Genomic DNA, 26,604 nt, shown 5'->3' with positions numbered 1-26,604 from the left:
TAATCTTGCCCCATAGCTCTGTTTATGACACTGTTAATTTGTAAAACACCAGAAGTGAACACTGTATTTCCATATTTGGATAAAATCTATTCAAAAATCACTTAAAACTAACACATTTAGACTTATAGCATCTAACTCAGAATGCAGCAAACACACTGATAAGCTGTGTCCATACACTTGCAGGATTGGGCATGCCCAGACAAGTCTTCCTTACCTAATGTTATGTTTGTGCCTGCACCAACATGAAAGATCATGCGTCAGTTGCCAAAATAAAATTTAGTAATTTTTTAAAGCTCATTGACAAGCATAAGCTATTGTATGTCAATCATAAAACATACTTAGTGTAAAAAACTGTTCATTTTTATTTGTTATGCTTAAATTACATCTTGTCATTTCTCAAAACACATGAAGGCTTTTCTTCAGGTTTCTAATAGCCCTAGTTCAGTGGAATCTGAAACTAATTTTTTTTACAGCATTATGCTACCATAGAGGACTTAGATCGGTAAAAATGTACCTATCTAGTCCCCCCCACTAGCAATAATCAACCTGAGAGTGAGGGGAAATGTTAAAACATTGCACTCTCTCGACCCCATAAAAAAATATGTGAAGTCTCAAACCTGAAATGTTCTGCATGCTCACTATACGTATCTAGGTACCGCCTAAACAAATTAGGACTGAGACTCGAACCCTTACAATAATAAATTGACCTTAAATATGGAACTTTCAGCGATTTTTCATTACATTAGGACTAGGGATGCACTGAAATTTCGGTCGCAGAAACGTTTTAATTTCGTTTTTTTGCCTGTTATTTTCGGTGAAATTATTGTGTAGCATATTTCAAATTTGATGCTAGCCTAGAGCTGCTGTTTGAGTTCATTACTTGACTTACTGCATCTAATTTTGTGCAAATGTTCTCTGTGGTTTTACTGGTTATGGACTTCTGATCATATGTAAAAACCCACAAAACTGCTTACTCTCCACAGCCCCTATCCCACAAATTCACACACACACACTGTAGTTAAAAAAAAAATTCTGTTTTGTTTCAGTTTTCGGCCAGGGGGATCCTGAAGTTTCAGTTCAGAATTTTCATTTTGGTGTATCCCTAATTAGGACTTAAGTTCTAAGTCTAAGGATCAAGAATGTGTAAGATGTTTCTATACATACATGTATTTTGTAGCGTGATCAAGATATCAGTTTTTGTTCCAAGCAGCTAGGACCATACTGAGCTGGGATATTGAGGTTTCTGTAAACATCTGTATAACCAAAATGTATCAACCCCTGTATATATACAGTGAATTGCAAACTCAGTAGGAACTGGTATTCATTTATGTATGTATTGTTTCCATGATGTATGTTAATTTCTAAAAAGTCATGGACATTGCCTTACCTAGGTTTCCCTAATTTAATCTCCTCTGCTAAGGACAATTATGCACAGACTAGTCCTAAAGCTGTTCACACAGGCCATTTTTTTGCAGTACAGCGGTCCCACCCCTTGCGCTCTCTCCCTCCCCCTCTCTTTTGCTCTCTCTCTCTCCCCCCTCTCTTTTGCTCTCTTTCTCTCTCCCCCCTCTTTTTTGCGATCTCTCTCTCCCCCTCTCTTTTGCGCTCTCTCTCTCCCCCCTCTCTTTTGCGCTCTCTCCCCCCTCTCTTTTGCGCTCTCCCCCTTTCTTTTGCTCTCTCTCCCCTCTCTTTTGCTCTCTCTCTCCCCTCTCTTTTGATCTCTCTCCATCCCTCTCTTTTGCTCTCTCCCCCCTCTCTCTCCTCTTTCTCTCCCCCTCCACCCTCTCTCTCTCCCCTCTCCCATTTTCCCCCTCTCTTCTTTTGCTCTCTCTCCCCCTTTTCTTTTGCTCTCTCTTCCCCTCTCTTTTGCTCTCTCTCTTTCCCCCTCTTTTGCTCTCTCTCCCACTCTATTTTACTCTCTCACCCCTCTCTTGCTCTTTCCCCTCTCTTATTCTGTCTTTAGCTCGTTCCCATCTCTTTTGTTCTCTCCCCCTCTTTCTATCTCTCCCCCTCTCTATCTCTCTTCCCTCTATCTCGCGTGCACGACCACGCCGCCCCGTCATGCCCGGCCACGCCCACTTCTGCCCGCACCGACTGCAAACAGCAGATCAGGTAGGGACTCGAAGGCCAGGTGTGTTTGTCCTTGTGCTGTCTCTACTGTGCATGACAGCTTCGGACAAACACACTTGGCCTTTTATATTATAGGATAGTGTGGTGCAAGCAAAGGTTGTGTTAAAGTAACTATTTAACAGGGTTCGCAGACTCTATATTCCGCACAGATAGTGTTTGCTTGCTTTATCTGTCCCTAATTTTCCTAAGCAGAAGAGATTAGAAAAGAGAGACATAGGTTTTAGCATGATGGCTCCAATTGCTTTATAGAAACTCATGGGAATTTTAAAGCCAACAATTTTCAGAGTTACATTAAAGGAAAAGGGGACAAAAAAAATAATCACTGAAAGTATATTGCAAAGAAGTTTTAATATGCATATATTATAATACAACGTCAAAGTGTTTAAAGTACATTTCACCCCTTAGCTGTTGAACCATTTCACACCCCTGTGCTGAGCCGTCTAGGAGCTTCTAGATGCTGCTTACATGTAAGCACTACTGGAAGTCAATTTTAAACTATATATTGTTTCAAACTATACCACTGATAAAAATATACATGGGAGAAATCTACAACAAAAGGTGCGAAAAATAAAAAAAAAATAACAATCTTAATAAACAAAGTTGTTGTAGGTGAGTTTTCTCACCTCTATAGTCAAACATTTGTGGATCAATAAATGCATTAGGTAACGTTCCTAAAAAATTAGAAAGAAATTGAAACTAATTTAGTATTTCTTTGGAAATTAGCAATTGAAAATCAAATTTTTTTTTTGTATTTCAGCACAATCATTTTATGCAGCCATAGGAGTTATCCTAATCCAGATACGAGCTTTTGACAACCTTTTGATGTTAACATAGGAGCTTAAATTCCAGCAAGTAAAATACTGTCACCTTAGTGATCACCTGACTAGAATGCCCTCACCAAAGAAGAGGCTAGCAATAAATAGGGCCTTTGGTACACACATATATATATATATATATATATATATATATATATATATATATATATATATATATAATTTTTTTCCCTATGATCACTTATCTCCAGGGATAATGAACACAGTAGGCCAACTCATAACCATGGATAAGGTGCAGAGGGGCCTCAAAAGCATGCCCCCATAGTATGATATGTGGTCATCATCAGCACTCTAGGTATTGTATGGATGATGATTATGTATCACTCTCTGTACTTACAAGATTGAGCTATGATTTCCCTGATTTTCTTTAATGTGAATTTTCTCATGAGAAATTAGAGTTGATTTCTGAATAAAACTTTTTCCATATTCAGAACTTAAAAATGCTTTCTCTTCCGTATGAACTTTCTGATGATTAATAAGATTTGATTTCCGAGTAAAACATTTACCACATTCAGAACATGAAAATCCTTTCTCTCCTGTATGCATTTTCAGATGGGCAGTAAGAGTTGATTTCCAGGTAAAACATTTCCCACATTCAGAACATGAAAATGCTTTCTTTTCTGTATGAATTTGCTGATGAGTAATAAGAGTTGATTTCAGAGTAAAATGTTTACCACATTTAGAACATGATAATGCTTTCTCTCCTGTGTGAATTTTCTGATGATTTATAAGATGAGATTTCAGAGTAAAACATTTCCCACATTCAGTACATGAAAATACTTTCTCCCCTGTATGAATTTTCTGATGATTACTAAGCGTTGATTTCTGAGTAAAACATTTCCCACATTCAGAACATGAAAATGCTTTTTCCATTGTATGAATTTTCTGATGAGTGATAAGATTTGATCTCTGAGTAAAACATTTCCCACATTCAATACATAAACATGCTTTCTCTCCTGTATGGATTTTAAGATGTTCAATAAGATATGATTTCTTGGAAAAACATTTTCCACATTCAGAACATGAAAATTCTTTCTCTCCTGAATGAATTTTCAGATGATTCCAAAGAGAGGATTTCCACATAAAACATTTCCCACATTCAAAACATGAAAATGCTTTATTTCTTGTATGAATTGTCTGATGATTAATAAGAACTGATTTCCGAGTAAAACATTTCCCACATTCCGAACATGAAAACACTTTTTTTGCTGCTGTATGAATTTTCAGATGGTTAGTAAGTTGTGGTTTCTTGGTAAAACATTTCCCACATTCAGGACATACATTTCCTACATGGCTTCTTTGATACTGAAGAAGATTGAAAGAAGCATCTGCACTCTGATCATGACTAGGATTATTGTAGTTTGTGAAGCTACCTGTTGAAGAGAAATTCAATGGAATTAATATTTGGAATTAATATTTATTCATTTATTTTGAAAACACTTTAACTATTCTGAATAGGGCAGTTTACTGTATAATAGGGAATATTTTAGAGACTCTTGTAATCCCAAATTGTATGTGTGTGGACATAACTTATCTTGGCGTATGCACTCTACAATTCCTCTGACACTTGTATATGAATAAGCAGGACCACGCTAACAAACAGGACAAATGTTTTAAAATAACAAGGTACCTCTAAATAACAATTGTGTTAAAAACTTAAGTTACTCTACTTTGATTTCCGATGTTGTTACAGATTTATGTCCCTTTAAAACACTGCTGCAATCCGTACTCACAGCAGTTATTTAAAAGTTTGTCACTACATAGGTTGTGAAGGGGAAATTGAACTGATCACACTCATAGTAGTTATTTAACTGTTTGGTTGCTTTGTTATCCCACAACAGTGATCTAACCCCTGCTTGCCCTAACGCACATGGACAATGAATTACTCAAATCACAGCTGTAATCCACACACACAGCAGTAGTTTATGCATTTACTTTTCTGTAACATACAAAGGAATAAAACTGACCATTAATTCTGAGTCAGCCACACATTCTACAAGACATGGTGGGAAGAAAGAACAAAATATGCCTGCTACAAGGATACAAAGAAGCTAGAAAAAATAAATATGTGTCTGTGTAGAAGTGCAGGCAATGCAAAGGGGAGAGGTGTGGCTGTTCAGGGAGCAAAAATTAAAGCATCTTCCCAAGTGGCAGAGCCCATTTTCTAAACAATGATGGTGCTGGGGATTAATCTAGCCCACGGGTAGTCCAATTTCAGATTTGATTCTAGTTACAATCTCAGTTAATATACACATAGTCGAAAGTTTAAATGAATAAGCAGCGGCAGTACATGGTAGCGCGTACCTGTTGTGCTTAATACAGTTTTCAGTAATATTGCTAATGGATGTTAATGAGAATGTGAATTTGTACACATTAGAAACATTTGCAACAGTGCTGACATTTCTGAAAGCAAATAAATAAAACAGGAAGAACAAAATGACTGGTATCTAAATAAAAAATATGTATTTAGGATTAAAAAAAAACGGATTACTGATTTAATTAGACTTTATTATCAGAAACACAAGAGAAATTAAACTAGAGAATTTTCAGATAGAGCATGCAGTTTTAAGACACTTTCCAATTTACTTCTATTAATACATTTTGCGCAGTCTTTTTATATACACACTTTCTGGGGAACATGATCATACTGAGCATGTGCACGAGCTTACAGTGTATACATATACTAGTCTGTGATTGGCTGAAGGCTGTCATATGATACAGGGGGCCAGAAAATGAGAGAAAAAAAAATAAATATATGCCAGAAAAAAATCTACTGCTTATTTGAAATACAGAGAAAGTGTTATTGTATTGTCTTTTTATTTTGCACATGTTAATTATGCAATTCTACTGCATTGAGGAGGACATGGAGAGGTATTAGCAGTAGAAAAAAAGTGAGTTTTTTATGACACTATAGATCACAGATCTGGAAACAACATTTATAGAAGCAAATGCATTACACATTCTTTCAAGGGACATAAAACCCACATTTTTTATCAGATAGAGCACGCAGTTTTAAATAACTTTCAAATTTATTTTAATTATAAAAAAATAATTCTCTTGGTATCCTTTGTTGAAAAGCATGCAGGTAAAACTCAGGAGCATGCATGTGTCTGCAGGACTATATGGCAGCAGTCAGGTGAGAATGCTATACATTAGCAAGAGCACTAGATGGCAGCACTTTTTCCTCCCATTGTGCCAGACATGTGCACACTATCTATCTAGATATCTCTTCAACAAAGAACAACACGAGACCAAGGCAAATTTAATAATATAAGTAGAGTAAAAACCTTTTTTAAACCAAATGCTCTATCGGAATCATAAAAGAAAAAAACATGGTTTTCATGTCCCTTTAATAGAAGCTTCTAAACCATGACAGGGTTTCTAAACCATAATTTATATAAATAAATAACTGATATACATGGATAATTTAAAACCTTAACACATATAACTTGTAACACAGAGATGACAGACAGATGTCAGAAACATTAAGGCACCGCCATGTTGAAACCTAAGTGTCCTTTATTTAATCTCTTGTGCAGAGACTATTATGGAAAGTTATAAAAGTGTGCAAACAATGGCTGTGTGGATTATGAAAATGTTAAAGGGACAGTCTACTCGAGAATTTTTATTGTTTATAAACATAAATAATCCCTTTATTACCTATTCCCCAGTTTTGCATAACCCACATGATTATATTAATATACTCTATACCTCTGTAAACCTCTGTGTTTACCTTGTATCTAAGCATCTGCAGACTGCTCCTTTATCTCAGTTCTTCTGACAGTCTTGCATTTTATAGCCAATCCGTGCTGACTCATAAATAACTCCACGTGTGTGAGCACAATGTTATCTATATAGCACACATGAACTACCTTCAAGGGCTTAGAAATTAACTTATAAGCCTACCTAGGTTTAGCTTTCAACAAAGAATACCAAAAGAACAAAGCAAATTTGATGATTAAATTAAATTGGAAAGTTGTTTAAAATTGCATGTTCTATCTAAATCATGAAAGTTTAATATTGACTAGGCCGTTCCTTTAAAGTAACTGTGTAACAGCCATTGTTTGCACACTTCAGTTTTTATCTATCTAATTATTCTCAGCAGAAGAGATAAGATAAGGGAAAATCTAGGTTTCAACATAGCAGCTCCCATTACTTTATAGAAATTTGGGGGAATTAGAAAGCCCACAATTTTCAGAATTAAATTACAGGAAAAGGGGACAAAATAAATAATGAAAGCATACCACACATAATAAACCATTTTATGTTACAATCTCAACCTGCGTCCCACAGACACAAAACACAAGCACACTCACCTGCTACCTTTGTCCCTCAGACACAACACACAAGCACACTCACCTGCTACCTTTGTCCCTCAGACACAACACACGTGCACACTCACCTGCAACCTGTGTCCCCCAGACACAACACACAAGCACACTCACCTGCAACCTGTGTCCCTCAGACACAACACATGTGCACACTCACCTGCAACCTGTGTCCCCCCAGACACAACACACAAGCACACTCACCTGCTACCTGTGTCCCTCAGACACCACACACAAGCACACTCGCCTGCAACCGTGTCCCTCAGACACAACACACAAGCACACTCACCTGCAACCTGTGTCCCTCAGACACAACACACAAGCACACTCACCTGCAACCTGTGTCCCTCAGACACAACACACAAGCACACTCGCCTGCAACCCGTGTCCCTCAGACACAACACACAAGCACACTCACCTGCAACCTGTGTTTCTGAGATACAACACACAAGCACACTCACCTGCAACCTGTGTCCCTCAGACACAACACACAAGCACACTCACCTGCAACCTGTGTTTCTGAGAAACAACACATAAGCACACTCACCTGCAACCTGTGTCCCTCAGACACAACACACAAGCACACTCACCTGCAACCTGTGTTCCTGAGATACAACACACAAGCACACTCACCTGCAACCTGTGTCCCTCAGACACAACACACAAGCACACTCACCTGCAACCTGTGTCCCTCAGACACAACACACAAGCACACTCACCTGCAACCTGTGTCCCTCAGATACAACACACGTGCACACTCACCTCCAACCTGTGTCCCTCAGACACAACACACAAGCACACTCACCTGCAACCTGTGTCCCTCAGACACAACACACAAGCACACTCCCCTGCAACCTGTGTCCCTCAGACACAACACACAAGCACACTCACCTGCAACCTGTGTCCCTCAGACACAACACACAAGCACACTCACCTGCAACCTGTGTCCCTCAGACACAACACACAAGCACACTCACCTGCAACCTGTGTCCCTCAGACACAACACACAAGCACACTCACCTGCAACCTGTGTTCATGAGACACAACACACTAGCACACTCACCTGCAACCTGTGTCCCTCAGACACAACACACAAGCACACTCACCTGCAACCTGTGTCCCTCAGACACAACACACAAGCACACTCACCTGCAACCTGTGTCCCTCAGACACAACACACAAGCACACTCACCTGCAACCTGTGTCCCTCAGACACAACACACAAGCACACTCACCTGCAACCTGTGTCCCTCAGACACAACACACAAGCACACTCACCTACAACCTGTGTCCCTCAGACACAACACATATGCACACTCACTTGCAACCTGTGTCCCTCAGACACAACACACATGCACACTCACCTGCAACCTGGGTCCCTTAGACGACACAACACACAAGCACACTCACCTGCTACCTGTGTCCCTCAGACACAACACACAAGCACACTCGCCTGCAACCCGTGTCCCTCAGACACAACACACAAGCACACTCACCTGCAACCTGTGTCCCTCAGACACAACACACAAGCACACTCACCTGCAACCTGTGTCCCTCAGACACAACACACAAGCACACTCACCTGCAACCTGTGTTCCTGAGACACAACACACAAGCACACTCACCTGCAACCTGTGTTCCTGAGACACAACACACAAGCACACTCACCTGCAACCTGTGTCCCTCAGACACAACACACAAGCGCACTCATCTGCAACCTGTGTCCCTCAGACACAACACACAAGCACACTCACCTGCAACCTGTGTCCCCCCAGGCACAACACACAAGCACACTCACCTGCAACCTGTGTTCCTGAGACACAACACATAAGCACACTCACCTGCAACCTGTGTCCCTCAGACACAACACACAAGCACACTCACCTGCAACCTGTGTCCCTCAGACACAACACACAAGCACACTCACCTACAACCTGTGTCCCTCAGACACAACACATATGCACACTCACTTGCAACCTGTGTCCCTCAGACACAACACACATGCACACTCACCTGCAACCTGGGTCCCTTAGACGACACAACACACAAGCACACTCACCTGCTACCTGTGTCCCTCAGACACAACACACAAGCACACTCGCCTGCAACCCGTGTCCCTCAGACACAACACACAAGCACACTCACCTGCAACCTGTGTCCCTCAGACACAACACACAAGCACACTCACCTGCAACCTGTGTCCCTCAGACACAACACACAAGCACACTCACCTGCAACCTGTGTTCCTGAGACACAACACACAAGCACACTCACCTGCAACCTGTGTTCCTGAGACACAACACACAAGCACACTCACCTGCAACCTGTGTCCCTCAGACACAACACACAAGCGCACTCATCTGCAACCTGTGTCCCTCAGACACAACACACAAGCACACTCACCTGCAACCTGTGTCCCCCCAGGCACAACACACAAGCACACTCACCTGCAACCTGTGTTCCTGAGACACAACACATAAGCACACTCACCTGCAACCTGTGTTCCTGAGACACAACACATAAGCACACTCACCTGCAACCTGTGTCCCTCAGACACAACACACAAGCACACTCACCTGCAACCTGTGTCCCTCAGACACAACACACAAGCACACTCACCTGCAACCTGTGTCCCTCAGACACAACACACATGCACACTAACCTGCAACCTGTGTTCCTGAGACACAACACACAAGCACACTCACCTGCAACCTGTGTTCCTGAGACACAACAAATAAGCACACTCACCTGCAACCTGTGTCCCTGAGACACAACACACATGCACACTCACCTGCAACCTGTGTCCCTGAGACACAACACACAAGCACACTCACCTGCAACCTGTGTCCCTCAGACACAACACACAAGCACACTCACCTGCAACCTGTGTTCCTGAGACACAACACACAAGCACACTCACCTGCAACCTGTGTCCCTCAGACACAACACACAAGCACACTCACCTGCAACCTGTGTTCCTGAGACACAACACACAAGCACACTCACCTGCAACCTGTGTCCCTCAGACACAACACACAAGCACACTCACCTGCAACCTGTGTCCCTGAGACACAACACACATGCACACTCACCTGCAACCTGTGTCCCTGAGACACAACACACATGCACACTCACCTGCAACCTGTGTCCCTGAGACACAACACACAAGCACACTCACCTGCAACCTGTGTCCCTCAGACACAACACACAAGCACACTCACCTGCAACCTGTGTCCCCCCAGGCACAACACACAAGCACACTCACCTGCAACCTGTGTTCCTGAGACACAACACACAAGCACACTCACCTGCAACCTGTGTCCCTGAGACACAACAAATAAGCACACTCACCTGCAACCTGTGTCCCTGAGACACAACACACAAGAACACTCACCTGCAACCTGTGTCCCTGAGACACAACACACAAGAACACTCACCTGCAACCTGTGTCCCTGAGACACAACACACAAGCACACTCACCTGCAACCTGTGTCCCTGAGACACAACACACAAGCACACTCACCTGCAACCTGTGTCCCTGAGACACAACACACAAGCACACTCACCTGCAACCTGTGTCCCTGAGACACAACACACAAGCACACTCACCTGCAACCTGTGTCCCTGAGACACAACACACAAGAACACTTACCTGCAACCTGATTTTAAAGCATATCTACCCCAGTTTTAAAAGAAAATACAGACATTCATCTCAGCTGTTCCACTGCTATGCAAACAACAGGCAGCCTATGTAAGATAGTAGTATCATTTAATTTTACCTACCCTGTTATTTTCTGATGTGTGTATTGCTATATGTATTGGGGTTTTTTTTGTTGTTTTTTTTTTGTTTGTTTCTATAATTTTAAATGCATATTTTATCACCAGTATGTCTGACCATTATGTTAAAAGTTAGTTTAACCAGTTAAGGCCCATATATCTTTTTTGTACTTTGTTTAATGGTTTATTCCCCTACATGAATACCTCTGTCTTATCTCTGTAATTTTCAACTTTCCCTGTGTTTGCTTAAATGACCCATAGCTCAAATGTCCATAGACATACCCTCCCCATTCCTTTAAACTTTTGCAGGCCAATCTGACGCTAATATATCTCTCTCCTTCAGCCTGATTTTAAAGCATATCTACCCCAGTTTTAAAAGAAAATACAGATATTCATCTCAGCTGTTTCACTGCTATGCAAACAACAGGTAGCCTATGGAACAGTGATGACCTTTATTGTGCATACAGGGTCCAAATCAGCAACGTTTCGGGCAACAACTTAGCCCTTTCACAAGCTTGAAGAAAGGGCTAAGTTGTTGCCCGAAACGTTGCTGATTTGGTCCCTGTATGCTCAATAAAGGTCGTCAATGTTAATCACAAGCTGGAGAACTTTCTTTCTTATTGATGTGCTGGGCTTGGTAAGCCCTCTCCGTGTCTTGTGAGTGTTGGGTGCTGTACTCCATTTGCTTGTTATAACTTACATGTAAACCAGATCTCTTAGAGACAACACACATGCACACTCACCCATAACCTGCATACCTCATACACAAGATATGCGTGCACTCACGTGAGCTGATACTGTCTCTGGTTTCCTCATCTGGGGTACCCAGCGTCACACACAGATCTTCTGTTATCTCAACTTTCACTATCTCAGCGTTGTCTTTGTCTGTACAAATAAAGCAGATTCAGTTGTATATCTAGTTTTAGAACCTTACCATAAAACAGTTTGGGCCAGGTTACGAGTGGAGCGCTAATTAATGCTCCTGCTAGAGTGTTAATTGCGTTAGCAGTAAGCTTTTTGCACGCGTCTGGTTGCGTTCGTATTATGAGTTGAAAGTACTGTTTACGCTTCTGCGCTAATCCAAGTGCAAAAGGCAGAATTTTACAATATCGCGTACACGTTCACATATTCCCCCATGTAAGTCAATGGACAAAAAAAACACCCCAAAGCATATTCTCACGTGCGCTAACCGAACATGAAAATATGAATTTTTCACATTCCAATGTTCATCACATAACAAAATATATTCTATTTATTCAGTTATAAATATTTCTACATATATCTGATGATATTTTGGTACAATATATAACTATACCTATATCCATACATGATTATATATAGGTTTAGATATATACAGATATATATAGGAATATCTATTTAGAAATACATAAAACATTCTGAAATGTGCAGAAAACTGGAATGACAAATATTTACAGGAAATACATAGTTAAAACCTTTATTAAATTTTAATATTGCATAAATATGATTTTTCATGCTTTATCTACTTAAAGGGACATTCTAGTCCAAGATAAACTTTCATGATTCAGATAGGGCATGTAATGTTAAACAATTTTCCAATTTACTTTTATCACCAATTTTGCTTTGTTCACTTGGTATTCTAAGTTGAAAGCTAAACCTAGGAGGTTCATATGCTAATTTCTAAGCCCTTGAAGGCCGCCTCTTCTCTCAGGGCATTTTGACAGTTTTTCACCACTAGAGGGTGTTAGTTCATGTGTGTCATATAGATAACACTGTGCTCACGCACGTGGAGTTCCAGTGAGCCAGCTCTGATTGGCTAAAATGCAAGTCTGTCAAAAGAACTGAAATAAGGGGGCAGTTTGCAGAGGCTTAGATACAAGGTAATCACAGAGGTAGAAAGTGTATTTATATATCTGTGTTGGTTATGCAAAACTAGGGAATGGGTAATGAAGAGATTATCTATCTTTTTAAACAATAAAAATATTGGTGTAGACTGTCCGTTTAACTGCAAAGGGCTCCAATGCACTTCTATATATGTCTGCATATGTATTTATGTGTTTATATATGTATATATGTCTGTAAATACATATATATATAAACATATACATATGTACACATATAGACATTTATATACATGCATATCCATCTATAGACACGTAAATGTATGTATGTCTATGTTAACCCCTTAAGGACAAGGCCATTTTTCAATTTCTTTCCCTTAAGGACCAAGGCTATTTTTACATTTCTGCGGTGTTTGTGTTTAGCTGTAATTTCCCTCTTACTCATTTACTGTACCCACACATATTATATACCGTTTTTCTCGCCATTAAATGGACTTTCTAAAGACACCATTATTTTCATCATATTTTACAATTTACCATAAAAAAAATTATAAAATATGATGAAAAAATGGAAAAAAAACACACGTTTTCTAACTTTGACCCCCAAAATCTGTTGCACATCTACAACCACCAAAAAACACCCATGCTAAATAGTTTCTAAATTTTGTCCTGAGTTTAGAAATACCCAATGTTTACATGTTCTTTGCTTTTTTTGTAAGTTATAGGGCAATAAGTACAAATACCACTTTGCTATTTCCAAACCATTTTTTTTCAAAATAAGCGATAGTTATATTAGAACACTGATATCTGTCTGGAATCCCTGAATATCCCTTGACATGTATATATTTTTTTTTTAGTAGACATCCCAAAGTATTGATCTAGGCCCATTTTGGTCTATTTCATGCCACCATTTTACCGCCAAATGCGATCAAATAAATAAAATTGTTCACTTTTTCACAAACTTTTTCACAAATATCAGGTTTCTCACTGAAATTGTTTACAAACAACTTGTGCAATTATGGCACAAATGGTTGTAAATGCTTCTCTGGGATCCCCTTTGTTTAGAAATAGCAGACATATATGGCTTTGGCGTTGCTTTTTGGTAATTATAAGGCCGCTAAATGCCGCTGCGCACCACATTTGTATTAGGCCCAGCAGTGAAGGGGTTAATTAGGTAGCTTGTATGGAGCTTGTAGGGTTAATTTTAGCTTTAGGGTAGTGTAGTAGACAACCCAAAGTATTGATCTAGGCCAATTTTGATATGTTTCATGCCACCATTTCACCGCCGAATGCGATCAAATAAAAAAAATTGTTCACTTTTTCACTAACTTTGGGTTTCTCACTGGAATTATTTACAAACAGCTTGTGCAATTATGGCACAAATGGTTGTAAATGCTTCTCTGGGATCCCCTTTGCTCAGAAATAGCAGACATATATGGCTTTGGCATTGCTTTTTGGTAATTAGAAGGCCGCTGCGCACCAAACTTGTATTATGCCCAGCAGTGACAGGGTTAATTAGGTAGCTTGTAGGGAGCTTGCAGGGTTAATTTTAGCTTTAGTGTAGAAATCAGCCTCCCACCTGACACATCCCACCCCCTGATCCCTCCCAAACAGCTCTCTTCCCTCCCCCACCCCACAATTTTCCCCGCCATCTTAAGTACTGGCAGAAAGTCTGCCAGTACTAAAATAAAAGTTTTAATTTGTTTTTTTTATTATTTAAAAAAATAATAATGATATTCTGCTGTGTAGGATCCCCCCCTTAGCCCCCAACCTGCCTGATCCCCACCAAAGAGCTCTCTAACCCTCCCCCCACTAACTATTAGTAACCATTTTGGGTACTGGCAGCTGTCTGCCAGTACCCACTTTGCAAAATAACTTTTTTTTTTTTATTTAAACCTAACATTTTCTGTAGTGTAGCTGCCCCCCTCCATACCCTACACCCTCCCCCCCCCAGATCACTCCTTGATCACCCCTCCACCCCACCACCCTCTTCCAGCCCAAAAAAATTCACATAATTGTGTTAGATCGCGATCGCGATCGCGCGCGCGTGCACGCGCGATCGCGAATGCGCACCTGCCCCTCACCTTCAGCGCGCGCTCCCGCGCGCACCCGGCATAGTGAACAGCCGGAAGGAAGTTCCCCAGTGATGGGCCACCCACCCACCTCCCTGCAATGGCTCCCACCCACCAACGATCAGGCACCATCACTGGCCGATGCAGAGAGGGCCACAGAGTGGCTCTCTCTGCATCGGTGTGCCTAAAAAGGTATTGCAGTGATGCCTCAATATTGAGGCATCACTGCAATACCTTGAAAGCGGCTGGAAGCGATCAGGATCGCTTCCAGTCGCTTGAAACCCTTAACGACGTACAGGGTACGTCTCTGGTCTTTAAAGACCAGTTTGTGTAAGACGTACCCTGTACGACATGCGTCGTTAAGGGGTTAAAGCCCTTTGCCTGCGACCACATATCTTTGAGCCCTTATATCTTTGCAATATTTTTTAAAAGTAATTTTTTTTTTAGATCATTTTGTTATCTGCGCTTATAAACCAGACAGTAAACTACAAGGGAGAGCAGTAAGTAACTGTGTGCACAGCCCCGGCAGATTCTCACGTATTACTACTCACCGGCAGGGAGGGAGAGCAGTAAGTAACTGTGTGCACAGCCCCGGCAGACTCTCACGTATTACTACTCACCGGCAGGGAGGGACCAATGTATTTCAGTCTGATGACTATTCATGTCATCTGTCTCATCCTCTTCCTTCACATTTAATAACCCAGTGCCCGGGTTTTCCTCTAGACGCCCTGTAATTACAGCAGGAAGTTACCTGATAGTACAGGGTATACAACAAACTTATATAACATAAAAATCTCTCCACCTTAAGAGTTAATAGGGACCAGCTATGGGTCCAAATAAACCAACAGCTTTGAATATTGTAGAAATTTTGTATTCAGATAATTCCTTGATACACCTTGAGGAATCCTCCTGTTCGTTAAATGTGTGTATCATGTAAATAGTGCTCTCTGATAAAAGACCCTGCATATAAACAGTCTATACCAGTGTGATGTGAGGTTTTACATGAGTGATATCATAAAGGTTACTGAGCAAACCTAAAGGAAAAGCTTGCTGCCTGTTTCCCTTTTGTATCTTTGCACACACGTGTTGTGGTTTGGGATATCCAAAATACAGGACTAGCAGGCGATCCTAATAGAGGTGTCAGTGTGCTGTAAACCCAGAAGGCTGAAGAGCTAATAAAGCTAAATAAAGATTGTTCAAAACAAGTGCAATAGAAAAGGAGGAAAGGATGACCCAGAACTACACAGAACCTGCAGTGTGCACCAGAAAGGATGGACAGACAAGCCGGATACCAGTGAGCATAAGTACTGGCTAGACGCCATCAAAATACAACAGCACCAAAAAGAAAGGACACAGAAGAACACAGCAGAACAGCTCTGCACATACTTTATGTAACCAGCGGTAACAGAATATTAGATGCCTCAGTGCTCCACACAGTGACGTTGTCTGTAGACGCACACAGCTGGGGTAAAAACAAGCAATGCTTCTTATGTTATTACATTTACCTGTTTTCTCTTGGTATCCTTTGTTCCAATTTAGCTCCATTTAATGAAAGAATACATGGATATGCCCAGAAGTGTGCACGTCTGGAGCACTATATGTATAATGTTGTTACAAACACTGCAAAAAAAGAGTGCGCTCCTGAGCCTACCTCAGTATGCTCTCATGACAAACACTGCTGCCATATATAGAGCGCGCTCCTAAGTCTACTTCAGTATGCTCTCATGACAAGAACTGTTGAGATATATAAAGCAAGCTCCTGAGCCTACCTCAGTATGCTCTCGTGACAAGCACTGCTGCCATATATAGAGTGTGCTCCTGAGCCTACCTTAGTATGCTCTCATGACAAGCACTGCTGCTATATATAGAGTGAGCTTCTGTGCCTACCTCAGTATGCTCTCAATAGCACTGCTACCATATATAGAGTGCGCTCTGAGCCTACCTCAGTATGCTCTCATGACAAGTACTGCTAACATATATAGAGTGCGCTCCTGAGCCTACCTCAGTATGCTCTCAACAGCACTGCTACCATATATAGAGTGCGCTCTGAGCCTACCTCAGTATGCTCTCAACAGCACTGCTACCATATATAGAGTGCGCTCTGAGCCTACCTCAGTATGCTCTCATGACAAGTACTGCTACCATATATAGAGTGTGCTCCTGAGTCTACCTCAGTATGCTCTCATGACAAGAATTGCTGCCATATATAGAGTGTGCTCCTGAGTCTACCTTCATGGGAAGAAGCTGACAAAGAAAAAGTGTTAAATGCTCAGATCAGTGATGTTGTGGCTGTATGACAGCTGTATTGTGCACTTGTGTTTAATGTGCATCATACAGAGCAGGAGATTTATTATTTCCAGCGGCTACATTGCTCTATATTAGTCACGTGAACTTTTATATGTTATGTAGCTTATGAACGGTGTATGAAAAATGCAAACATGTAAACCTCACGCTCTTTATTGTATCTAAGCACACGATACAGCTGTGAAAAGGCCACAACATCACTGATCTGTGAGTATTCAGAACTTCTGTTACAGGGCGTAACAATAAGACAGTTTCAAGATGGCAGTGACCAGTATGAATATGCGGATCATTTTCATTCTCATATGAGATGAATCAGTAATGAGCTACATCTGCAGCAGAATAAAACCGCAGGGGGACCATAACAGAAACAACGGAAACATTACTAGAACACTAGATTTAAATGTGTTACCCTTGATTTAGTGCTCCCTGTATGTGACCAACAACACCACATACACATTATAGTAACTACACAGCTCTGTGCCTATAAACCTTATTAAACCCCTGATTTAGTGCTCCCTGTATGTGACCAACAACACCACATACACATTATAGTAACTACACAGCTCTGTGCCTATAAACCTTATTAAACCCCTGATTTAGTGTTCCTTGTATGTGACCAACACCACCACATACACATTATAGTAACTACACAGCTCTGTGCCTATAAACCTTATTAAACCCCTGATTTAGTGCTCCTGTATGTGACCAGCAACACCACATACACATTATAGTAACTACACAGCTCTGTGCCTATAAACCGTATTAAACCCCTGATTTAGTGCTTTATAAATCTAAAGTATTTCAAGATTTTTTATATCAAAGTTGTCCGGAACACGCCACTGAACTGAATATAGTTCGCTACCAGACCAGAAGCGAGCAACATTCAGTTCAATGGCGCAATCGGGCGCGCTGTGATTATACAGCGTGCCCACAAAGCGCTTTTGAAATCCAAGACCCGCTCAGAAGAGCCTGGAGCGGAGACCAGGTAAGTCTAACTTTGATATAAAAAAATCTCGCAATGCTTTAGATTTATTAAGATGGCGCTATAATGTTATATAATTCTGCACTAGTGTATGTGACCAACAACACCACATACACATTATAGTAACTACACAGCTTTGTGTCTATAAACCTTATTAAACCCCTGATTTAGTGCTCCCTGTATGTGAGCAACAACATAAGATAAACATTATACTAACTACACAGCTCTGTGCCAATAAACCTTATTAAACCCCTGATTTAGTGCTCCCTGTATGTGACTAACAATACCACATACACATTATAGTAACTACACCGCTCTGTGTCTATAAACCTTATTAACCCCCTGATTTAGTGCTCCCTGTATGTGACCAACAACACCACATACACATTATAGTAACTACACCGCTCTGTGCCTATAAACCTTATTAAACCCCTGATTTAGTGCTCCCTGTATGTGACCAACACCACATACACATTATAGTAACTACACCGCTCTGTGTCTATAAACCTTAACACCCTGATTAAGTGCTCCCTGTATGTGAGCAACAACATCAGATAAACATTATACTAACTACACAGCTCTGTGCCAATAAACCTTATTGAACCCCTGATTTAGTGCTCCCTGTATGTGACCAACAATACCACATACACATTATAGTAACTACACCGCTCTGTGTCTACAAACCTTATTAACCCCCTGATTTAGTGCTCCCTGTATGTGACCAACAACACCACATACACATTATAGTAACTACACAGTTCTGTGCCTATAAACCTTATTAAACCCCTGATTTTGTGCTCCCTGGATGTGACCAACAACACCACGTAAACATTATATTTAAGGGCTCCTAAACCCAAATGTTGGTTCAGATAGAGCATGCAATTTTAAGCAACTTTTTTTTCTTTATTTGAAAAGCAGGAATGTAAGCTTAGCAGCCGGCCCATATTTGGTTCAGCACCATGGGTAGCGCTTGCTGATTGGTGGCTACACTCAGGTATGAATACAATGTTTCGGCTAGATTCTAGTACACGTCCAAGGCACTCAGCAGGGGGCACAGCTAAAAGGCAACAGTAAACAATACAAAGTATTACTTTATTATCTAATGTTAAAAACACACAGCAGACATGACAATGTGGGAATCTGACACCCCACTGGTGGTTCCCTATAAACTAATCTAAATTGTCACCAGGCTCCTTAAAATTTCACTAAAATAAAAATTAAATTCATGATTCAGATAGAAAATGCAATTTAAAAAAGAGTTTCATTATACTTCCATTATCAAAACGTGCACATTCTTTTTATATGAACAACTTACTGAGACTCCAGATCCTACTGAGCATGTGCAAAAGGACACAGTATATACATATATGCATTTTGTTAATGGCTGATGGCCAGAAAATATTCTATTGCTCATTTCAAATTCAAAGTAAGTGCTATTGCATTGTCTTTTTACAATGCATTTGGCAATTATTCAATTCTTCTGTATTTAGTGGTCCTTTAAAGTGAATGTAAAGTTTAATCAATTAGTGCCCGGCTTTTAAAAATGCTATTAAAAACAGGGGCACTTTCATTGATGAAACTTTACATTGCACCATATTTGTAGAAATACTTACCTTTTAATTCTCCAAAGCAGGATCGCCGATCCCCCACCTCAGCTCCTCTGTACTTACGTCAGAAATGACGAAACAGGCTTCCTCCAATCATGGCTTCCCCCCCAGAGCGTCCTTCTCGTGATGCCCCGCTGTGATTAGAGGAAGTTGGTTTTGTCATTGCTGTGTAAGTACAGCAGGAAGAAGCAGGCGGGGGGGATCAGCGATCCGGCTTTGGAGAAGTAAAAGGTAAGTATTTCTACAAATATGGTGCAATGTAAAGTTTCATCAATGAAAGTGTCCCTGTTTTTAATAGTATTTTTAAAAATCGGGCACTGATTGATGAAACTTTACATTCACTTTAAATACCATCATATTACCTTAAAGTGAAGGTAAACGTTGATGAATGAAAGCCTGGTTTTTAAAAATACTATTAAAAACAGGGGCACTTTCATTCATCAAAGTTTAGAAAGCAGCCATTTTGTTTAAAAACTTACCTTTCTTCTTTTCACAGCCAGAGCAGCTACCCCACCCGGTGATCCTCTCTTCACGCATCAGCAATGACTAATCCGGCTTCCTCCAATGACGGCTTTACCCCCAGGAGAGTCATTGCATGAGGCCATGCCGTGATTAGAGGAAGTCGGATTAGTCATTGCTGACTTGTGAAGAGAGGATCTCCAGGTGGGGGAAGCTGCTCTGGCTGTGAAAAGAAGAAAGGTAAGTTTTTAAACAAAATGGCTGCTTTCTAAACTTTGATGAATGAAAGTGCCCCTTTTTTTAATGGTATTTTTAAAATCCGGGCTTTCATTCATCAAAGTTTACCTTCACTTTAACCCTATGCACACACCAGATTTAAAAAAAAACAGAACTAATAATAGTACACAAAGTAGCAAGAAGGCACAGGGTATAAACATGCAACATAACTTCATTCAGCAGAAAATTATTATAGACTAAAAAGATTACCAATGGCACTACTTGTGTACAAGAGACCTGTATATCCTTTATCTAGCCAACTGATACGGCTGGGTTTGGGTGCTGTGTGTATGAAACTTGATACTCAAAAAGAAGGAAAAAGAATACACTTGGAGCACTCCCAGGTCAATTTGAGTAAATTTGTATAATTATCACTAGTTAATCCCAAAGGATAAAAAAGGAGAGACTAATGGATTCAACTATTATTAAAATATAACTTTTATTGGGGTCAAAAATAAAAAAGGATAATACATTAAAATCACACTTAAGGACCGACTGTAGTATACTGAGACTTGAGTGGAATTCTACTAGTTACCAGTTGCTCGCCCAATCGACAACACTATATGTGGATATTCAGAATATCCAATCCAAGGTTGAGATCAAATATCCAACAAATCAATGATATCCCTAATATCAATGTGTGTGTTAGGTTTGCACTCTATATACTTGTACTTGCTCAATGCAAAAATAGTGATTATGATACTACTGGTGTTATTAATTAGATTATTCTCGCTGACAGCTGTAAACCAAATCCTAAAACTTGGGTAAGGTAGAAACCGAGTCTAGTTAGTAGAAATGCTGTGCCAGGTGTATATCCTTATATAATAATATTACTCTATTAGCTCACTGTTTGTTTAAGGTAATAAGCAACAAGTACCTATGTGGCTACTCATGAGGATATTAAATACCAAAGTAATTTAGGTGTAATCGTTACTGGAGGTACTTAAGAATTTATATTAATATTGATCATATATTGTAATAGATGTCTAACTTGATCAATACATACTAAAACTGATTAACAGTACCTAGTAATTATGGTAAATTGTTTTACTGGCCTCGTTTTGTGTATCTAATAGGTTGTTTGCTTATTTGTTTGACAAAGGAGCACCGTGGCGCCTGATATAGCAGAAGTGGCTACTTCGACTGCAGAATGTTAGATACAGTATACTACTGAAATGTGCTTATTATAAATAAAGTTAAAAGCAACTCCCGTATTGTGTTGATATTGTCTTATCATTCAGACTTGCGTCTTCTAATTAATTTGCTTTGGTCTTTCTACACAATACTGAATATGCGGTAAGCCTTATTTGTTCGTTGTTACTCGTTAAGAATAGTAAGTATATGCTGTCATATGTGACCTTTGAAGCACTGGTTCGTACTCAAACATTGACCCGTGACGTCAGGTCTATCAGACACAACAGCGTGAAAAAGGAATGATTAGTATGTTATATTGTGATGAATGAAAATACCACATTTGTAGTAAAGTTTGTATTGTGTAAATAATACCGTCTCAATAAGCCACTATAATATGTCAACTTTGATAACAATGCTAGTCACATTTGTGTCTGCCAGAGTCGAATATGCATTAGGTTAAATGTACCGTCTACCTGGCTTCTATTGGTCACTTGTTATACACAGTCGATACAGGTTATCCTATACACACACTTATGCATATATTAATTTGCTTTAGTACTGAATCACAACGTCCGGTTTCACATATGTAACGGCGTATAATGCAAATGATCTATGCGCTGTCTTATATCAAGTATCCCCACAGTAACAAAGTATAGAGCAGGTTAGTTATTTATCTTGATAATATCATCACGCTCGGTTATTAATATGTTCATTCATTCACACTCATTCACAGTGGTATCTGTTATTAGGTATAAAGTACAGATAACTAATGGCTGCCACTCATATCATTAGTAGATATATGCTGAGTATATATATATAGAGAGTTAATATATTATAGTAGACTACAGTAATTTGTCGGAAGCTTAAGGCTTGCTAAAAACACAGGAGCTCCTAGGACTCCTCACCATTGCCCTAACGTCCCTAACATGTTTCGCCACATCAAATGGCTTTTTCAAAGGTGAATGCGCCGCACTGTAGTCGGCTATTTAAGGCTATTTGCGTCACGCCCCCAATAGGCGTGTATGTGCCTACTGACCTATTACTGACAAGTTTGGTTGATGAGTCATATTGGGGTGGATACTACAAAATTGTACCAGTTACAGTTAACTGTTTCATGGCATTCAATATCAACATAGGCATCTTAACCAAGTGTGTATAAAACCGGAATCAAATTGTCATTAAGGACTAAATGTATATCCCGCATAATTTGACTAATGCAGTCTATATAACCTGCCTGCAAATAAAAATAATAATCAGGATAAATATAAAACATACTGTGAAATGCTTAGTATACTATCTGGTCTTAAATACTATCTGCTTATAGGCTGCGTAATGTGACTGTTTTGCTGCGATTGTTACAATAGTATCTAATGATTTATAAGTAATTTAAGTACATTTTACCTTTATCTCTATAAATGTAATTCAGGCACAGGAAATTATTTTAAGTAATCCGATGTTATTGAGTATGAAAGAAATTATCTGATATTCGCCTAGATTTAGAGTTTTGCGTTAGCCGTCAAAACCAGGGTTAGGGGCTACTAACGCTGGTTTTGGGCTACCGCTGGTATTTAGAGTCGTGTAGGTAAGGGTCTAACGCTCACTTTCCAGCCGCAACTTTTCCATACCGCAGATCCCCTTACGTCAATTGCGTATCCTATCTTTTCAATGGGATCTTTCTAACGCCGGTATTTAGAGTCTTGGCTGGAGTGAGAGTTAGAAATCTAACGACAAAACTCCAGCCGCAGAGAAAAGCCAGGAGTTAAGAGCTTTCTGGGCTAACGCCGGTTCATAAAGCTCTTAACTACTGTGCTCTAAAGTACACTAACACCCATAAACTACCTATGCACCCCTAAACCGAGGTCCCCCCACATCCCCGCCACTCTATTAATTTTTTTAACCCCTAATCTGCCGACCGCACACCGCCGCAACCTACATTACCCCTATGTACCCCTAATCTGCTGCCCCTAACACCGACGACCCCTATATTATATTTATTAACCCCTAATCTGCCGCTCCCAACGTCGCCGCCACCTACCTACAATTATTAACCCCTAATCTGCCGACCGGACCTCACCGCTACTATAATAAAGTTATTAACCCCTAATCCGCCTTACTCCCGCCTCAATAACCCTATAATAAATATCATTAACCCCTAATCTACCCTCCCTAACATCGCCGACACCTAACTTCAAGTATTAACCCCTAATTTGCCGACCGGACCTCACCGCTACTCTAATAAATTTATTAACCCCTAAAGCTAAGTCTAACCCTAACACTAACACCCCCCTAAGTTAAATATAATTTATATCTAACGAAATAAATTATTTCTTATTAAATAAATTATTCCTATTTAAAGCTAAATACTTACCTGTAAAATAAACCCTAATATAGCTACAATATAACGAATAATTATATTGTAGCTATTTTAGGATTAATATTTATTTTACAGGCAACTTTGTATTTATTTTAACTAGGTACAATAGCTATTAAATAGTTAATAACTATTTAATAGCTACCTAGTTAAAATAATTACAAAATTACCTGTAAAATAAATCCTAACCTAAGTTACAATTAAACCTAACACTACACTATCAATAAATTAATTAAATAAAATACCTACAATTAAATACAATTAAACCTAACACTACACTATCAATAAATTAATTACATAAAATACCTACAAATAAATACAATTAAATAAACTAACTAAAGTACAAAAAATAAAAAAAGAACTAAGTTACAAAAAATAAAAAAATAATTTACAAACATAAAAATATTACAACAATTTTAAGCTAATTACACCTACTCTAAGCCCCCTAATAAAATAACAAAGCCCCCCAAAATAAAAAAAAATGCCCTACCCTATTCTAAAATAAAAATAGAAAAGCTCTTTTACCTTACCAGCCCTTAAAGGGCCTTTTGCGGGGCATGCCCCAAAGAAAACAGCTCTTTTGCCTGTAAAAAAACCCATACAATACCCCCCCAACATTACAAACCACCACCCATATACCCCTAATCTAACCCAAACCCCCCTTAAATAAACCTAACACTAAGCCCCTGAAGATCATCCTACCTTATCTTCACCACGCCGGGTATCACCGATCAGTCCAGTGGAGGCTCCGAAATCTTCATCCAAGCCCAAGCGGGGGCTGAAGACATCCATCATCCGGCTGAAGAGGTCCATCATCGGGCTGAAGTCTTGATCCAAGCCCAAGCGGGGGCTGAAGACATCCATCATCTGGCTGAAGAGGTCCATCATTGGGCTGAAGTCTTGATCCAAGCCCAAGCGGGGGCTGAAGACATCCATCATCCGGCTGAAGAGGTCCATCATCGGGCTGAAGTCTTGATCCAAGCGGGCGCTGAAGACATTCATCATCCAACTGAAGAGGTCCATCATCGGGCTGAAGTCTTCTATCAAGCGGCATCTTCAATCTTCTTTCTTCCGGATCCATCTTCATCCCGCCGACGCGGAACATCCATCCTGGCCGACGACTTCCCGACGAATGATGGTTCCTTTAAATGACGTCATCCAAGATGGCGTCCCTCAAATTCCGATTGGCTGATAGGATTCTATCAGCCAATCGGAATTAAGGTAGGAAAATTCTGATTGGCTGATTCCATCAGCCAATCAGATTCAAGTTCAATCCGATTGGCTGATTGGATGAGCCAATCAGATTGAACTTGAATCTGATTGGCTGATTCCATCAGCCAATCAGAATTTTCCTACCTTAATTCCGATTGGCTGATAGAATCCTATCAGCCAATCGAAATTCGAGGGACGCCATCTTGGATGACGTCCCTTAAAGGAACCGTCATTCGTCGGGAGTTCGTCGGCCAGGATGGATGTTCCGCGTCGGCGGGATGAAGATGGATCCGGAAGAAAGAAGATTGAAGATGCCGCTTGATAGAAGACTTCAGCCCGATGATGGACCTCTTCAGCCCGATGATGGATCTCTTCAGCCCGCGTTTGGATCAAGACTTCAGCCCGATGATGGACCTCTTCAGCCCGATGATGGATCTCTTCAGCCCGCGCTTGGATCAAGACTTCAGCCCGATGATGGATCTCTTCAGCCCCCGCTTGGGCTTGGATGAAGACTTCGGAGCCTCCTCTGGACCGATCGGTGATACCCGGCGTGGTGAAGACAAGGTAGGGAGAGCTTCAGGGGCTTAGTGTTAGGTTTATTTAAGGGGGGTTTGGGTTAGATTAGGGGTATGTGGGTGGTGGGTTGTAATGTTGGGGGGATATTGTATGTTTTTTTTTACAGGCAAAAGAGCTGTTTTCTTTGGGGCATGCCCCGCAAAAGGCCCTTTTAAGGGCTGGTAAGGTAAAAGAGCTTTTCTATTTTTATTTTAGAATAGGGTAGGGCATTTTTTTATTTTGGGGGGCTTTGTTATTTTATTAGGGGGCTTAGAGTAGGTGTAATTAGTTTAAAATTGTTGTAATATTTTTCTAATGTTTGTAAATTATTTTTTTATTTTTTGTAACTTAGTTCTTTTTTTATTTTTTTTTATTTTTTAAATAGTTTTTATTACAGGGGAAAATGGTACATAAAAAGAAAAAACGGTATCTCACATTGAACTTAATGGTGACATAATATACAATAGTTGCTAATGTCAAGACAATAGTAGACAATAGTATGTCGTGCATAGAGTCCCAAGACTAAGCAAACCTCATACATTTTTTGCTTTTAGGGATTATAACGTTTCATTAATAATTAATAAACAGTAGAACATGAAGCAAACACACTTGTCAAAATATATATGAACATCAAGCTTATGTTGAGAAACAAAGAAACTCAGCATATACATTGCATATGTAAGAAAACTCACATTATATGAGGGGAATAGGAGAAGAGTGATAAAGGATAAAAAATAGATAGGA

The 26,604-nt window shown here is 40.0% G+C and overlaps 1 protein-coding gene across 2 annotated transcripts in view; it reads right to left on the bottom strand.

Moving 5' to 3' along the window:
* Nucleotides 1–3,090: 3,090 nt before the first annotated feature.
* The window catches only part of LOC128657374 (gastrula zinc finger protein XlCGF26.1-like), a 66,077-nt gene continuing 42,563 nt past the window's right edge, over nt 3,091–26,604 (bottom strand). For both annotated transcript variants that reach the window (XM_053711702.1, XM_053711701.1), the window contains 3 exons: nt 15,581–15,688; nt 11,855–11,953; nt 3,091–4,336 (listed from right to left, as the gene is read on the bottom strand). In XM_053711702.1, coding sequence (XP_053567677.1) covers nt 3,297–4,336; nt 11,855–11,953; nt 15,581–15,688 — 1,247 coding nt within the window. In that variant the 3' untranslated portion in view covers nt 3,091–3,296. The remainder of the gene's footprint in view (nt 4,337–11,854; nt 11,954–15,580; nt 15,689–26,604) is intronic.

This window comes from Bombina bombina, chromosome 4 (assembly GCF_027579735.1).
Source record: "Bombina bombina isolate aBomBom1 chromosome 4, aBomBom1.pri, whole genome shotgun sequence".
NCBI lineage: Eukaryota > Metazoa > Chordata > Amphibia > Anura > Bombinatoridae > Bombina > Bombina bombina.
This window is presented reverse-complemented; position numbering and strand designations above follow the sequence as displayed.